The sequence below is a fragment of the Caretta caretta genome, chromosome 3, assembly GCF_965140235.1.
Source record: "Caretta caretta isolate rCarCar2 chromosome 3, rCarCar1.hap1, whole genome shotgun sequence".
NCBI lineage: Eukaryota > Metazoa > Chordata > Testudines > Cheloniidae > Caretta > Caretta caretta.
In genome coordinates this window covers 197,451,560-197,469,000 of record NC_134208.1, presented here as the reverse complement: position 1 = coordinate 197,469,000, position 17,441 = coordinate 197,451,560, and the positions used below count along the sequence as shown (strand labels likewise).

General features: G+C 41.5%; 2 protein-coding genes across 5 annotated transcripts in view; both read left to right on the top strand.

Annotated features, from left to right (window-relative positions):
- Positions 1–17,441, top strand: part of COMMD1 (copper metabolism domain containing 1) — a 129,553-nt gene that overhangs the window by 50,194 nt on the left and 61,918 nt on the right. For all 3 annotated transcript variants that reach the window (XR_012667870.1, XM_048842643.2, XM_075127229.1), the window contains exon 2: positions 2,255–2,536. Coding sequence is in view for 2 of the 3 variants with exons in the window: in XM_048842643.2 (XP_048698600.1) it covers positions 2,255–2,536 (282 nt within the window). In the remaining variant the exon portion in view is untranslated. The remainder of the gene's footprint in view (positions 1–2,254; positions 2,537–17,441) is intronic.
- Positions 2,403–17,441, top strand: part of B3GNT2 (UDP-GlcNAc:betaGal beta-1,3-N-acetylglucosaminyltransferase 2) — a 148,104-nt gene continuing 133,065 nt past the window's right edge. The window contains exon 1 of one of the 2 annotated variants that reach the window (XM_048842641.2): positions 2,403–2,536. The gene's annotated coding sequence lies outside the window, so the exon portion shown is untranslated. The remainder of the gene's footprint in view (positions 2,537–17,441) is intronic. The other variant, XM_075127227.1, reaches the window with a different exon arrangement.

Sequence of the window (17,441 nt, the reverse complement as noted above, 5' to 3'; positions counted from 1 at the left end):
ATGCTTTCTATTCTAGCAGGCAAAACAGAATGCCATTATGGATACAACTGGGTTTTTTTCCTGAAAAATACACAGGCAATGGAGTATGTGGTGTATATACTTAGATGTAAGTATTGCTATTGGCTGTATGTGTTGTGGGTAGCAGACAACCATTATCCAGAACCTTTTATAACGTGTGTGTCCTTTCTTGTATTGGGGTATACATAAACCTTTCATTTCTTTTGCCAGCCAGTCTAATTTAAAATTATTCTAGATTGACTGTCATCTACTATTACACCCAGCCAATCTGTAAGAAAGTAATGAACCCTGCCTGAGCAGCATAAGAACATAAGAATGGCCATACTGGGTCAGACCAGTGGTCCATTTAACCCAGTATCCTGTCTTCCGACAGTGGCTAATGCCAGGTGCATCGGAGGAAATGAACAGACTAGGGATATTACCGAGTATCCATCCTCTGTCGTCCAGTTCCAGCATCTGGCAGAACCTACCCTCCTCTGATCCCAGACTATTAAGGATGAAAAGCGGGTGGGAGGAAGGGGAAATTAATAGTTATTCAAAGGGCTTTACAAAATATTAACTAGTTTGCTGTACCTCTCCAGAGAACATAATTATTATCCTCACTTTACAGATGGAGAAGCTGAGATACATAGTTTGTGACTTGTCCAAAACCACACAAGGTATCCATATCTGAGCTGGATTAGAATTTGGAAACAAGATAGTTATTCCTTTCTTCTCAGCATTGTTTAGGCCCCAGTAAGCACACTGGTTCAGTTTTGGGCAGTGCATTTTTTAAAAGGAACAGACAAATTAGGTCTCATCCTGGAAGGTGCTGAGAGACCTCAACAGTGTTTAGCACCTTCCAGGATTGTGTCTCTAGAATATGAAGAAAGCAACAAGAATAAAACTGCATGGAAATTAGACTTGTCAATAGAGGTTAAAAACTGAGGATAGTGGTTTTTAGTCTCATCTCACTCTCTCCTTTATCTCCATAAAGATAATACTTAGTCCTGACATGAGTGTAGGGGATTGGACTAGATGACCTCTGGAGGTACCTTCCAGTCCTATGATTCTGTAATTGATTCTATGGTATTTGAAGACCGGGATCAGTTATATGCATTTGTCACTGAAGGCAAGATGAAAGGTAACTGTTTGAAGTTGCAGAAAAGAAAATTTAGGTTAAATATTAGGGGAAAACGCTATGGCAGTCTGAACAGTCTTCTTCTTAGCGTATGCGCAACGTGCCTCATGTAGCAGATGACCAGGATTCATCACCAAATTTGGTCTGATGGTTGGATCATTAGCTTCCCCGGCCTGGGCTGGGTACTGATGCGGAGTGAGATGTGAACACTAATCCATGCTCCGCAGTCAGAACAGTTAGGGAATGAAAAATTGAGGCTCTAGAATGGTCATCATTGGAGATAAAGTCAGACTTGACATCTGTCAGAGATGGTTTTTGAATAGTCATTTCTGTCACAGTGTAGAGAGGAGGACTAAATAACCAAGTGGAGCTTCCTTGCAGCACACAGACACAGTATATGAAACAGAATCCACTGGAACTTCAGAATAATACTTAGTTAAGTTTAAAAATTAGTTCATAGGTGTGTAATTGTTACCATGAGGATACTTTTAAATAGTACGTGGAATGAAGGTAGAAGTATTTTGGGGACATAAAGAACACATGGAATAGCTTGCCTTGTTTTTTTACTGTGTACTTTCAAGACTTGCCTTATTTACAGTGAAAATGCAGGTTCCAAAAGGATGGCAAACCTACCTCCACAAGGAGACCCACCATTGCAATATTTACTAGTCTTGGTCTCTTGTCTTATGATGTGGAGATGGAGCTGCTTTGAGAGCACAGTGGCAGTAATGTGAGCACCCTAGTGAATCAGGGTGTCTCTCCATCTGTCTCAGTCTTGATTGGGGGAAACGCTGCACGTTCCTCCATCCTTCTGTTTAACAGAAAACCTCCGTCCACTATTCCTAACTCTCCTCCATGAACACACTGTTGCTGTATGTGCTACCTAATCCTTCACCACGGTTCCCTATGGGACTAAGCCCTTCCAGTGTAGGGAGAAAGTTGCACACAACAGTCAATTGAACGGATTTTGCAGGGTTCCTAGATTTGCCCACCATATTCTTCTACAAACTGACTTTTATAAAACTTTGAAAATGTATGGCTGCGCTCTTTTTGTAGATTGTTTAGATTGTCAAAAAATACATTCAAGCAGGCTTTTCTTTCTTTTTTTCTCCCCAGTCTGTAGCTTCAGCAGACATGGATTTGAACCAGCTGGAGGCCTTTCTTACTGCCCAAACCAAAAAGCAGGGAGGTATCACAGCAGATCAGGCTGCAGTCATTGCAGAATTTTGGAAAAACCACAGAACAAAAATTCGAGAGAGTCTGATAAATCAAAGTCGGTGGGACAACACCTTGAAAAACGTGAACTGGAGAGTGGATTTGAAATCGCAGTCAAGACACATCGACCAAATAAACACCCCGGTTGCAATCGTTGAAATGGAACTGGGGAAAGATGGGCAGGTGAGCTCCCTCTTCATTTTGTAAAACTTAAAAGATCTGATCTTGGGATACTCATACACAGACATTTTACCTATTGATTAATGGAATGCATCCAAACCCAGTCATGATACTTGTTATATTCCCCTTCTTACCTCCCAGCTTCTCACTGTGCTTGCACCTGTGCTCACCTTCTTTGGTGTAATCTGCTTTCCGCACATAGTCTAAAATTGAGCTCTCAAATTCAATTCTCAGCCTTTTTAACTTCAGTTCAGGGCCTCCTGAGGTATAGAAGGCAAACACTCACTCATTCAGCCTTCCGGTTTTTATGCTAGAATTATTTTGAAAGTTTTCTCTGTTGCCATACACATTACATGCTAAAATTATAGCATGTTGTTGTTATCTCCAAACAAATGCTAGTATTGGATATAACTACAAGGCACCAGGTTTGCTATGAGCAATATTTACTATGGGGAAATCTGCAGATGCTTTTAATTTAGGATTAGACTCATGAAAGTTAGTTTTCATAAAATAAAGACCAGTCATAAAGTTCTTTTTGCAGTTTTCTCATTGTGACTGCTACTCTGTGTAGTCACAATCTGTTTGAAAGAGATTAATTCTTCCACCCAACTGCAGGAAACCTGAGCTTGGATTCTCAATTTTTAAGTCTGCAGCTCTTTTTTAAACATTTATAATTCAGTTATCTAGATAACCAAATAACCTGTTTTTCCATTATGAATTTTTATTCTCTTTAGATAGGAAATGGTTTTCGATTTGGTATCTCTTCCTTTGCAATGTTTTTGCAAACCTTGGAATCTTTTATTTTAACAGCATGTTAGTATAATTCACTCTCAGTTTAGTACAAAATTAGAAAAAAAAAATCCAAATATCGCTTTAAAGCAAAACCAAGCATATGCTAAGCATACAAGGTCAAGTTCTACCCCATTACATCTGCCCTTACTGACTTAGTTCTAAGTGAGATCAGAATGTGACTGGAAGGTATGCAAAACAGAGAGCATGAGAATCCTTCTGAAGCAGCATTCACTTTGCTTAATTAATGGTATTTTATGTGAAACACCCTGTTTGTTCGATTCTCATCTTTTGTCCAGATTTCTTGTGCATTTTCAACACAGTGGACGTTCTCTAGCTATGCATTTCTAAAGTGAACCATCGCTATAATATGTAATATATAATATGTAATTTAAAATTTTCTACCCAATCTTATCATTTTTTCCCCAGGTCTTAAGGTTAGAAATGAGTGCATCCCATTAATAGCAAATGAAAAAACCCTGACCATTAAAAAGAGTGGCCCTATATATATAAAACTATAAATATAGTTATTAGTCCTTGCTGGAATTATTTTTTACCCTCACTGGATTCCTTCAATAACAAACTAATTTACAAATACTTTTATAGTCTGTCATTCTTGAGAGGGAGGCAGGCAAAGGAAACATGATGCAAGAGGGGAAAACGTAACAGGCATTTCTGAGAAATCCGATTTCTATTTAAAAAAAATCACAGCAAAAAGATTCCATTTCTATAAACAATATTTCATGACTCACTTGAATTATCTTAGCAAGTCCGTTTCATATTTCAAATATGCTTAAGACAGAGGATTGTGGATATATATTTCTAAACTAGCATTTTTTCTAAATTATATCCAACAAGTTCTCATTTACTTTATTAAGGACAAAATCTGATCTACTCAGTGAGTTAAGGGACTATTCAATCTGAATACATCGATTTCAATTACAGCACAGAATACGAAGTGTACAGTGCTCACTTTAAATTATTAATTTTTATTACAAATACTTTCACTGTAAAAAAGATAAACAAAAGAAATAGTATTTTTCTATTCAGCTCATGTAAATCCACTTAGTCCTTCTTCTTGTTCAGCTAATCGCCAAGACAAACAATTTTGTTTACATTTACGGGAGATAATGCCACCTGAAAGTGAGAACAAACGGTTGCATGGCACTGTTGTAGCTAGTGTTGCAAGTGTTGCCAGATATGCTAAACATTCATATGCCCCTTCATGCTTCGACTTGCTCTAAAGTTTTACATTGTTTTGTTTTTGAATTCAGTTATTTAAAATAATAATAATTCTACATTTGTAAGTTGCACTTTCACGATAGAGATTGTACTACAGTACTTGTAAGAGGTGAACTGAAAAATACTATTTCTTTTTTCTTTTTTACAGTACACATAATATAAAGTGAACTCATAGAATCATAGAATCATAGAATATAAGGGTTGGAAGGGACCCCAGAAGGTCATCTAGTCCAACCCCCTGCTCAAAGCAGGACCAATTCCCAGTTAAATCATCCCAGCCAGGGCTTTGTCAAGCCTGACCTTAAAAACCTCTAAGGAAGGAGATTCTACCACCTCCCTAGGTAATGCATTCCAGTGTTTCACCACCCTCATAGTGAAAAAGTTTTTCCTAATATCCAATCTAAACCTCCCCCACTGTAACTTGAGACCATTACTCCTCGTTCTGTCATCTGATACCATTGAGAACAGTCTAGAGCCATCCTCTTTGGAACCCCCTTTCAGGTAGTTGAAAACAGCTATCAAATCCCCCCTCATTCTTCTCTTCTGCAGGCTAAACAATCCCAGCTCCCTCAGCCTCTCCTCATAACTCATATGTTCCAGACCCCTAATCATTTTTGTTGCCCTTCACTGGACTCTCTCCAATTTCTCCACATCCTTCTTGAAGTGTGGGGCCCAAAACTGGACACAGTACTCCAGATGAGGCCTCACCAATGTCGAATAGAGGGGAACGATCACGTCCCTCGATCTGCTCGCTATGCCCCTACTTATACATCCCAAAATGCCATTGGCCTTCTTGGCAACAAGGGCACACTGCTGACTCATATCCAGCTTCTCGTCCACTGTCACCCCTAGGTCCTTTTCCGCAGAACTGCTGCCTAGCCATTCGGTTCCTAGTCTGTAGCTGTGCATTGGGTTCTTCCGTCCTAAGTGCAGGACCCTGCACTTATCCTTATTGAACCTCATCAGATTTCTTTTGGCCCAATCCTCCAATTTGTCTAGGTCCTTCTGTATCCTATCCCTCCCCTCCAGTGTATCTACCACTCCTCCCAGTTTAGTATCATCCGCAAATTTGCTGAGAGTGCAATCCACACCATCCTCCAGATCATTTATGAAGATATTGAACAAAACCGGCCCCAGGACCGACCCTTGGGGCACTCCACTTGATACCGGCTGCCAACTAGACATGGAGCCATTGATCACTACCCGTTGAGCCCGACAATCTAGCCAGCTTTCTACCCACCTTGTAGTGCATTCATCCAGCCCATACTTCCTTAACTTGCTGACAAGAATACTGTGGGAGACCGTGTCAAAAGCTTTGCTAAAGTCAAGAAACAATACATCCACTGCTTTCCCTTCATCCACAGAACCAGTAATCTCATCATAGAAGGCGATTAGATTAGTCAGGCATGACCTTCCCTTGGTGAATCCATGCTGGCTGTTCCTGATCACTTTCCTCTCATGCAAGTGCTTCAGGATTGATTCTTTGAGGACCTGCTCCATGATTTTTCCAGGGACTGAAGTGAGGCTGACTGGCCTGTAGTTCCCAGGATCCTCCTTCTTCCCTTTTTTAAAGATTGGCACTACATTAGCCTTTTTCCAGTCATCCGGGACTTCCCCGGTTCGCCACGAGTTTTCAAAGATAATGGCCAATGGCTCTGCAATCACAGCCGCCAGTTCCTTCAGCACTCTCGGATGCAACTCGTCCGGCCCCATGGACTTGTGCACGTCCAGCTTTTCTAAAAAGTCCCTAACCACCTCTATCTCCACAGAGGGCTGGCCATCTCTTCCCCATTTTGTGATGCCCAGCGTAGCAGTCTGGGAGCTGACCTTGTTAGTGAAAACAGAGGCAAAAAAAGCATTGAGTACATTAGCTTTTTCCACATCCTCTGTCACTAGTTTGCCTCCCTCATTCAGTAAGGGGCCCACACATTCCTTGGCTTTCTTCTTGTTGCCAACATACCTGAAGAAACCCTTCTTGTTACTCTTGACATCTCTGGCTAGCTGCAGCTCCAGGTGCGATTTGGCCCTCCTGATAACATTCCTACATGCCCTAGCAACATTCCTACATGCCCTAGAACTTTGCATTCTGTGTTGTAATTGAAATCAATATATTTGAAAATGTAGCAAAACATCAAAAATATTTATAATAAATTTAAATTGGTATGCTATTATTAACAGTGCTGTTAGTCACGATTAATCACAATTCTGCTATTTTTAATCTTGTGATTAATTGCAATTATATTTTTTAATCATTTGACAGCCTTAGAATTATATTGGAATCTAGCTCGTATTGAATAAGTAACCACATATTGCTTAATTAGGTTTCTCATCAGCTGGTAACATTTGAGTTAAATTTGTATATATTTTTAAATATTGCTTCACTGAATCTTTGGGTTAGGGTCACAATAGCATTATAATTTTTTCATTGATCTCTCTGTGGGGTTTATTCTTAATTGCTCATTGTTATGTTCATGTCTTGAGTAAATTTGGAGTCTGTAATACTTTTATTATTGTGATCAAGAAAATACATGTATTCGTGCCAGTCTGTAATTTAACAGCTAGGACTTTTTTTTTTTTCGAAAGTAAAAATGTGGATGATATATTTGATGAAATTTTGAAGGTCTTTTCTTGGATTTGTTTGAGATAGCTAGCTGATGATTCAGAAATAAATTATTCAGAACAGACTTTTTCATTTGAACACCCGATAGCATGGGATATACGTGTGTGTTGATGTGTAACAAATTAACTTAAATATTTTATTTGTTTAAACAAAGGCAATGAAAAGCTCTGTAGGAAGTGTCTCTTTCCAGAATTCAAAATCAGTCAAACAGATACTTCATAGATCTCTGTCTGCAGCTGATTAGAACCACTAAACAGGATATAGGATGTTCCAATGCAATGTCCGTTATCCCCTGCTTTAAAGTGTAAATGTGTCAATAACTTGAATCACTTTTTATGGTTTGCCATCTCTGAATTTAAACCAAAGTCAATTGTCTTATGTCTGAAAGGTTTTTTTTAAGAGCTAACAGGCAGAGCTTGCTATGCTTCCGTGACTGGTTCAGTAGCAACAACAGACCAAGCTTTAACATTTAGTCTGTGTTGGCTAATTTTATTAATGTTTTCTGCTGGATTTTATTTTACTCATATTATTGAGATTGAATATTAAAATGTCCATTTTCTAGAAATTGTTACAACTCATAAATATATGTTATTGATGTCATTTGGAGCTGTGACACTCAGTGGTTATAATGAGGTGTGTTGCAAGGGGGGTGGCTGACACAGGTAAAAAGAGGGGGAAAATTGAGCTGGGTCACCAAGGAGGTGCACTTCAAACACTTTACCGAACTGCTGCTCCCAGACTGACAGATCCCTACATGCTTTTTTTCAGACCACTTTAAGGACTGTTGACAATATGGGGGAAATGAGTTGTTTTTCCCTCTCCTCCTTCCCAGTTAGACATGCAGATTGCTAAAAATGTTGAGAGCTGGGTCCAGACCAAAATCACAGATACAAACACCTCTAACTTCAGGAAGTTGGCATCTGTATTCTTGATTGGCATTTTGGCACTTTCTCAAGTGAATACTGTATTTTGAGATTTTATGTCTCTTGTATGTTCAGAATCCTGCTGCTGCCTGTTTTTTAGATATTGTTTTCAAAGAAGCATAAAAACATTAAAAGAAAAGGAGTACTTGTGGCACCTTGGAGACTAACAAATTTATTTGCGCATAAGCTTTCGTGAGCTACAGCTCACTTCATCGGATGCATTCGATGAATTCTTTTTGTGAATACAGACTAACACGGCTGCTACTCTGAAACCTGTCATAAAAACATTATTCAGCCCCACCAAATACTTAACTTTACTGCCTCCCCATTTATTTTAGGGGCTACCTGAAAACTGTCCTAAAATTGCCTTGTTTCAGCCTACTTCATTGACTTTTTCCTCATTCCATTCTCTACTCATGCCATTCTTTGCTCATCAGTCACCAGCCTTTTTCTTTTTCTTTTTCTTTTCTTTTCTTTTCAAGCTTAATCTGCTGTGCTTTCTAACACCCTTATCCCTCTTCATACAAGAGTCTTATCTTTTGCCATCTAAAAGTGTCTTCTTGTATCTCTACACCTCATTGACTCTCTTTCAAATTTTGTGTAGCTTTTCTCCTTTGCTTATACCTCTTCATCTCATTCTCCCTCTCTGTTATTTCTTCATAACTACTTTTTTCCTCTGAAGTCTTTTTTTGGGAGGATACATTGTCAGTGGCATAAGAAAGTGGATGTTATGATTTTGTACTATGGTTTGCTAAACCTTGGAGCTTGCTTAAACCTTGGAGCTGTGCCATATACACAAACTTGTGTTCTGGTCTGGGTGAGCGTCCTCTGATAGTTGACTCTCCCTTTTCCCTAGAGCTGTTTACTTTCCATCCAATATACAAATCCAGTTAATGCTAATCGTATTCTTGGAAATGTGCACTTATAAATCAACCACAAACTATTCAAAGTAGAACTGCTTTATTTACATATAGTCACTTGCAATGTATCTGTCACTGAAGTCCTCCAGTTTACCAGAGAAGGCAAACGTCTGTTTATATAATGAATAGTCTGCAGCTACTCCACTGCTGTCTTTGACAATAGAAATGTATAGAGAAAAGATGTGCATTGCTAACACTGTTCATTTTCTTTATACTGAAGAGTCAATTCTTTTTTTTCTTACAAGACTTTTTTTTTATTTTAAAAAACCAGCAAGAATGGGTGATGTTAATTACTGGCTGCATGGCTGAGGACTTTAAAGGCAAAAAAGCTGGTCATGGCATGAAGTGAGAACAATACTTCATTGTATTCTATTGTAATTTAGAGCCCAGCTTGGTTTAAGGTGGTCACAACTTCTTTCTCAGTTTTTGGAATTTAGAGAGACAAGGTAGGTGGGGTAATATCGTTTATTGGACCAACTTCTGTTGGTGAAAGAGTCAAACTTTTCAGCTTACACAGAGGTCTTCTTCAGGTCTGGGAAAGGTAGATGTGCAGGTGAACGAGCCTCTGAAAGTGTGGCTGATGTGATTAGGCCCAAAGATGGTGTCCCCTGAATAGATATGTGGACACAGTTGGCAGCGGGCTGTGTTGCAAGCTTAGGTTCCTGGGTTAGTGTTTTTGTTGTGTGGTGTGTGGTTGCTGGTGAGTGTTTGTTTCAGGTTGGGGGGCTGTCTCTAAGCGAGGACTGGCCTGTCTCCCAAGATCTGTGAGAGTGATGGGTTGTCCTTCAGGATAGGTTGTAGATCCTTGATGATGCGTTGGAGAGGTTTTAGTTGGGGGCTGAAGGTGACGGCTAGTGGCATTCTGTTATTTTCTTTGTTGGGCCTGTCCTGTAGTAGGTAACTTCTGGGTACTCTTCTGGCTCTGTTCATCTGTTTCTTCACTTCAGCAGGTGGGTACTGTAGTTGTAAGAACGCTTGACAGAGATCTTGTAGGTGTTTGTCTCTGTCTGAGGGGTTGGAGCAAATGCGGTTGTATTGTAGAGCTTGGTTGTAGACAATGGATTGTGTGGTGTGGTCTGGATGAAAGCTGGAGGCATGTAGGTAGGCATAGCGGTCAGTAGGTTTCCGATATAGGGTAGTGTTTATGTGGCCATTGCTTATTAGCACCGTAGTGTCCAGGAAGTGGGTCTTCTTCCCTTTTTTAAAGATGGGCACTACATTAGCCTTTTTCCAGTCGTCCAGGACCTCCCCCGATTGCCATGAGTTTTCAAAGATAATGGCCAATGGCTCTGCAATCACATCCGCCAACTCCTTTAGCACTCTCGGATGCAGCGCATCCGACCCCATGGACTTGTGCTTGTCCAGCTTTTCTAAATAGTCCCGAACCACTTCTTTCTTCACAGAGGGCTGGTCACCTCCTCCCCATGCTGTGCTGCCCAGTGCAGCAGTCTGGGAGCTGACCTTGTTCGTGAAGACAGAGGCAAAAAAAGCATTGAGTACATTAGCTTTTTCCACATCCTCTGTCACTAGATTGCCTCCCTCATTCAGTAAGGGGCCCACACTTTCCTTGACTTTCTTCTTGTTGCTAACGTACCTGAAGAAACCCTTCTTGTTACTCTTAACATTTCTTGCTAGCTGCACCTCCAGGTGTGATTTGGCCTTCTTGATTTCACTCCTGCATGCCTGAGCAATATTTTTATACTCTTCCCTGGTCATTTGTCCAATCTTCCACTTCTTGTAAGCTTCTTTTTTGTGTTCAAGATCAGCAAGGATTTCACTGTTAAGCCAAGCTGGTTGCCTGCCATATTTACTATTCTTTCTACACATCGGATGGTTTGTCCCTGTAACCTCAATAAGGATTCTTTAAAATACAGCTGGCTCTCCTGGACTCCTTTCCCCCTCATGTTATTCTCCCAGGGGATCCTGCCCATCAGATACCTGAGGTTGTCAAAGTCTGCTTTTTTGAAGTCCAGGGTCTGTATTCTGCTGCTCTCCTTTCTTTCCTGTGTCAGGATCCTGAACTCGACCATCTCATGGTCACTGCCTCCCAGATTCCCATCCACTTTTGCTTCCCCTACTAATTCTAAGCTGTTCCTTTTCTGATTCTACTGCCATTTTAAAAGACAGAAGGAGACAGGTATGTCTATCTCTTCATATGAACCAAAGAAGTGGGTTTTTTATTTTTAGAATAGACAAATGTTAGCATTAATACATCTATCGGGTGGATGCTCTTCATGAAAACCTATTACTAAATTCCAATCTAATGGTTTTAAAAGTGCTTGCTATTTAGATGAATGGAGGTGGTTGCTGTAATCCTGATTTTTTAGAAGTTAGAGATAAAAAGACCTATTTGAGGAAGGCACCCTCTCACTAGTACTGGATGTAGTTCCTAGATAGGGATTATGCCAGGTATAAAACTGATGAAAATTTGAAGACTGATTGTCAAGCCACATCATACCATAGCTGTACCAAGTCTAATATCCTGCCTCTCACCATGTCAGATACCTGATAATTCAGAGGAAAATGGGGAGAGGGGGAAACCATAATGCAACTAGACAATTGTGTAAAATTGTACAGTACATGGGGAAGGCAAATGCATTCTTGATTTTGGAGGTGATGAGATTATACCCTGAAGCCTGAAACATGATTGACCACCTTACCTTGCATGGCTGCAGAAACTTTGTGGGTTTGCTCTGTTGTCCATTCAAAATGAAACATGATCCAAGGTAAAACACAGTAACCTTTTGTTGTAGCAAAAGCAAAAAAAGTGAGAAGAGAGAGACTCATCTTGACACGTTTGATGTTTTGTTAAATTCTACACAAATTGTGAGATCCTAATATGGATTAATTTTATAATTTAATCAAATGATGATGATCTAAGATACATATGCAGGCATTTGCACAATTGCTCATACACACACAAATATAAAAATATTAGGCTATATTTTCATAATCTAATCAAGGGTCCAGGATTTAGCTTCTCTGAGTCTCATCATATGAGTAAGATTACAGATTGTGAATGCCTGTGAGCTCCTAGTTTAGAGGTGGGCAAACTACCGTCCTGTCCGGTCCCTGAGCTCCTGGCTGGGGAGGCTCGCCCCCAGCCCTTCCTCTGCTGTTCCTCCTCCCCGCAGCCACGCCACCCCTCGGGCAGCGCTCTGGGCGGAGGGGCTGCGCACTCCTGCAGAGCAGCAGCATGCCTACCTCTGGCCCGGCAGCACAGTTGCCAGACATGCTGCTCTAAGCAGCATTGTAAGGGGGTTGGAGATGGGTAAGGGGCAGGGGGTCCCGGCGGGCAGTCAGGGGACAGGGAGCAGGGGGCGGTTGGATGGGGCAGAGGTTCAGGGTGGGGGGAGGGCAGGGGACGGGGAATGGGGGGGTTTGATGGGGGGGATCCCGGGAGGCGGTTATGGGTGGGGTCCCGATAGGGGGCAGTCAGGGGACAAGGGGGGGGGGAGTTGGATGGGTGGGAGGTTCTGAGGGGGGCAGTTGGAGGTGGGAAGTGGGAGCGGGCGGATAGGGGCCAGGCTGTTAGGGAGGCATAGCCTTCCCTACCCGGCCCTCCATACTGTTTCGCACCCCGATGTGGCCCATGGGCCAAAAAGTTTGCCCATCCCTGTCCTAGTTGGTGTTCCTTACATAGTAAATCTAGGCTTCTGTAAGAAATTTGGATTCTGTGGTTTGTGGTTAGTTCCAGCAATAGCTTTCACTGCTAAAGAACAGGCTGAGGATATATCATGAGTAAGTTGTGCTATGGGTAGAAAAAAAATTACATCTGCCATTGTTGCTGCCAAAGATGGATAAACACTACAGTTCAGGCTGCAACCTAGCTATTTCTGAAGGTAATCTTCGAGAACAAATTTCCTATTTTTAATATACTGTATGTTCTGAATAGACAGATCTATTTTTGTAGAATGCAAAGAGATGCTTGCCATGGTAAAACAGTTCCAGATTCCATAACTGCAGGATAAAGAGAACATGGTGTGCAGTGAAAAAAATACTGTACCTATTCTCCCAGCATCCTTAAACTAGTCTAAATTTACGTAATTGAAGCTATTGCTTCAGTCAGAGATTGGAAAGTGCATTCAGTTAGTCCAAACAAATCAATCAGCCTAACCACAGCAAGCCTAATAGATGTTGCGATTAAAACTATAAAAAACACGGAGTAGAAGTTAGTGAAAAATCACCTTAGTGACCAGGAAGAACATAATCACTTGAGCTTTTGTGCGCCGTGGAAATTTCCAAGTTAGAGGGAACAGTTACATAACGAGGTACAGTGAAAAGTGAATGTAAAAACATAGAAGGGCAACAGGTCACATAGCTCAGAGAGAACTAGAACAAAACTGATTTATTAAAACTGAATTTTGCTAAACACAACACATTGTACTGGTGGTGGTTCTTCACTTTGCTGATTCATATCCTTTCCTGAAAGCTCAGCAAAAAAGAAATATGTAGTATATCGCTGAGAGTATATGCCGTATATTGTGGTTCTAAAAGTACAGAATTGAGGCATCAGTCAACAAAAATGTAAGTTTAATTCTAATTTTTATTTTGTCAGGGCTCAGACTTTTAAATCAAGAGGTCCTGGGTTCTGTTCCCTGCAGATGACCCAAACTGGCATTGTTACATTTGTCTGTGCTGTCTCTAACCTCTAGATCATAGTTTGTTCCCAGAGCCAGGAACAGAACTCAGGAATCCTGATACCCAACATTCTGATGCTAGTTTACAAAAAAAAAGTCTCTCCGTATGGGTTGTTTGTCACAGAGGATAAATTTGCATGCTTCTTCCCTCCACCCCTTTCATCCCTCATTACTCAGATAAGTACAGACCTCTTATTTCACCTTGGTTAAGGGGAGCTGTCTTTTAAGAACATGGTTTGCCAGACTGAGAGCAATGTTTGGGAGATTTTGCCTGTGTTCACCGAGTGGTAAATCCTGTCTGTGCAAACTCCAAAAAGCTCAGAACTTGTTTTAATAAACGTACCTTTCCAGAAAACAGCCTTCACTCTTGAAGATGTGTCCCTAGCACATATGGGGGGATTGGATGCCTTACGAGATGCTAATGAGCTTCAGAGCCTTTTGCCTATAGGTCACCTCTCTGAATTCAGCCAAATTTGATAGGTATTAACAATTATTCCCATCCAATTGATGACTGGTGGCCCCTGTAAAGGATGTTTAGTGAGTCTCTGTTCCAGTTCCCACATCATAAACTCATCACATGCTTTGCATTAGGTGGCAGACTCAGCAGAGAAGCCAAGAACCTCATGAACCATAGAGATTGAAGGGCCCCATTACTTTGTCATAGAACATGAGTGCCTGCCCTGTTGAGCACCCCCTGTTGGCCAAGCAGGCACACTTCCTTTCACTCCTCAACTGGGGTTCAGAAATAATACGCTCTCCCTCTGGAGTCTTTAAGCGATTTTCTCCTTCTCCTGGGGTTTAGCTTCTCCCAAAGCACTCAGCTCCCTTTTAGGACTAGGGGTCTTCTCAGCCCTCCTTCTTTGGTGTGTGTGTTCTGTTTTTGTTTGTTTGTTTGTGTTTCAGTCCTGGCTTCCATGATCTGTAGGCTCTCCTCAGATCCAGTGATCATCCCACTCTCCTCCTGAGACTGGAGATTCTGGTCTTGACACAGAGATTCTCCCCTCCGGTTCAGGGGTTCTCGTTCTAGGGACTGAGGTTTTCTCTCACGCTGTTCCTTACTTGGCACAGGTCCCCTTGTTGGCTGTGCTTGTTACCTCAGGCCAGCTGTGGCTTTCAAGAAGCTTCTCCCCTTCAGCTGGTACCTGTCTCCTCCCCAGCCTCAAAGGGTTCAGCACGCAGCCTTCTGTTTGGTGTGTTTCTGATCTGAGGGAAAATGCAGCATATATACAGCCATCTTTTCTAGAGCTGATTCTGATTGGATGGCAGGGAGGACAGCCTGGCCCCACTCTCTGTACAAGGCTCCTTGTCCCGGGCCATGAAAGGAATAGAAACACAGGGTTTCCTCAAACACAGCCTATTCCCCCAGGTCCGCTTCCTCTCTCCCCATATCTGCCTTTGTCATTTTCCTTGACCCTTGGATACCAGACCTTAAAGGGGAGCCACACTATGAGATAGATGAGATGACCCTTCAGTCCTACTGCCCTCTAGGGGACAGACCCCCTGTCACATGCCCATAGAGGAAGTTTCCCTCAGATTAGGGTTGAGACATGCTGGCAGGGCAGTTTGTATGCAAAGCTTACCCTGCTGTAGATACAGAACTTCATTCAGTAAGGCTGCCTTTCAACAGCATGAAATCCACACAGTTTTTAAAGACTGAGCTTGTGTTTATTTGCAAATGTATTGCAGATTTGCACAAAATGTATTGTGGAGCTGCATGAAACTCCGCAGCTACAAAACATGATCTGGCTGGCCAGCCTGAATGAGGCCAAACTGTGCTGCAACCTCATTAACGAAATGTGTTCTAGCCCAGTGTTTCTCAGCTTTTTTGACACCAGGGACTGGCTTGCTGCCTTCCTAAACTGTGTCAAGGAATACTCAGGGACCAGCACCCATCCATGGACTCGTCGTTGAGACTGTTCTAGTGTAGGTCACTAACTAGGCTTAGAGCCCGGTTATTCTATTACAGTTTGGCCCCATCCGTGCTTACCAAATGGAGAATTAACCTTGATGTGGTTAAACTGGATTTTAACTGTCATATAGTTATAAAGGCTGGGAAGGTCGATCTTAAGTGTCTGAAGTAGAACCACATTTATAGACACAGTCTTTAGGTGATCAGTGTAGACAGGGTCAAAGCAAAATAGAACAGATGGATTAACCAAATCTTTATCACAGTTCCTGTGGCTAATGTGCAGCAACAGCTACAGCATATGGCACTTCCTGTTGGGTAACTACCTGCTTGCTCATTGAAGATATAGTACTTACACGCAGATTGTGTATGTTGAGTGCTGCATTTCCAGCTCTTGAGAGGCCAGAAAGCCTCTTTCTGATGTTAGGCATCCTCCACTACAGGGATATGTCATTCATTAGTCATGTTTGGAGATGAATAAACTTTATACATCAAAAATTTCGTTCATAAAACTGTGAATGGTGAGGGTTTTTTAGTTTGTAAAATAACTTATCTCTGGAATGCACAAATATTAAAGGGTTAGGGGATCTAAAGCTTAACTTACAAAAAAAAAAAAAAAAAAAAGTTCAGCCTGATTCCACAACACAAACAATTCGAAATTTTCTCTACTGGCTAGCCTGTGTACAGCAAATCCAAGTTTTCTTTGTGATTTCGTTAGTTTGTGCTCTGTCACGTTCTGTCAGCATTCTCCATTCTTGGGAGCAGTCAAGGTATCTAAATTTACACGAAACTGTTTCGTAGACAGCTCAACAAAGAAGCATTGTTGCAAATGTGAATGCCTTTCACATGGCTGATCAGGTGTCCTGGTATTACAGGGATGGCCTGGCCAAATATATCAAAATAGCATTTTACCAGCTGACCAACCTTCCCCCACCCTGGTAATATGCCACCCACTGCCAAGAAGAGTTTGGAGGCCCAGCTGGGCCCTGGTACACTAGATTCCTAAATGACACCATGCTGGAGTCCAATACAAAAGCAACTGGCCTGTGTGTGGGTGTGATTCTCCTCACCCTGTGTAAATATTAAGGAAGGTTCTGTCCTTTTTAATTTATAAAATCTAGAAATTATAGAAAATATTTTGGGAGAAGCTAGGCTCCTTTTAGGGGGAGGGAATTAGTATTGTAGAAAATATGATCATTTTCTTATAGATACTGTACTGTAACAATGAAGTGAGTATCTTTAAATGTCTACTTCTCTTCTGCTTTATAGGTCATGTTTTCAGCAGGTGGCTGTTGGAATTTGCACAGAATTTTTATGCTTATTTTTAGTATCCTGCAGGTGCAGTTGTCTCATTTGTATGTGCAAATGCAGTGACTTTACAATTATACCTTTGCAGGCTGGCCTTTGCCTCCTCTTGCTGAAAATGTGGACCAATAACTAGGTCAGGAAATGTAACTTGCCACTGAAAGAGAAAACAGAATGTGATACCAAGTAGCAAAAGGGAAGGCTTTTAAAGTTAGCTGTATCTTAACATTTACCTCTTTTGCATGGTACAGAAGGAGCCATGGGCCACTGAAGTTAATGTAAAGACTCCCATTGATTTTAATGGGCTTTGGATGAGACTCCAAGTAAATGGCTTTTCCAGGCAATTTGTGGTAAGCTAAAAACTGAAAGCAGTATAAACTGAACACTTGAGTTCCCATCACCAGGGATTTCAGTCATAGAAGTCAGCTGAGCATGCTTTCTCCTCTTTCTACCTGCATTTCCACTATCTGTTGGAGGAAGACGTGCTGCTGTACTGTGACCAAGTGGGGTGGTTATGTCTACACTGCAGACCTTACAGTGGCACAGCTGTACCACTGCAAGGT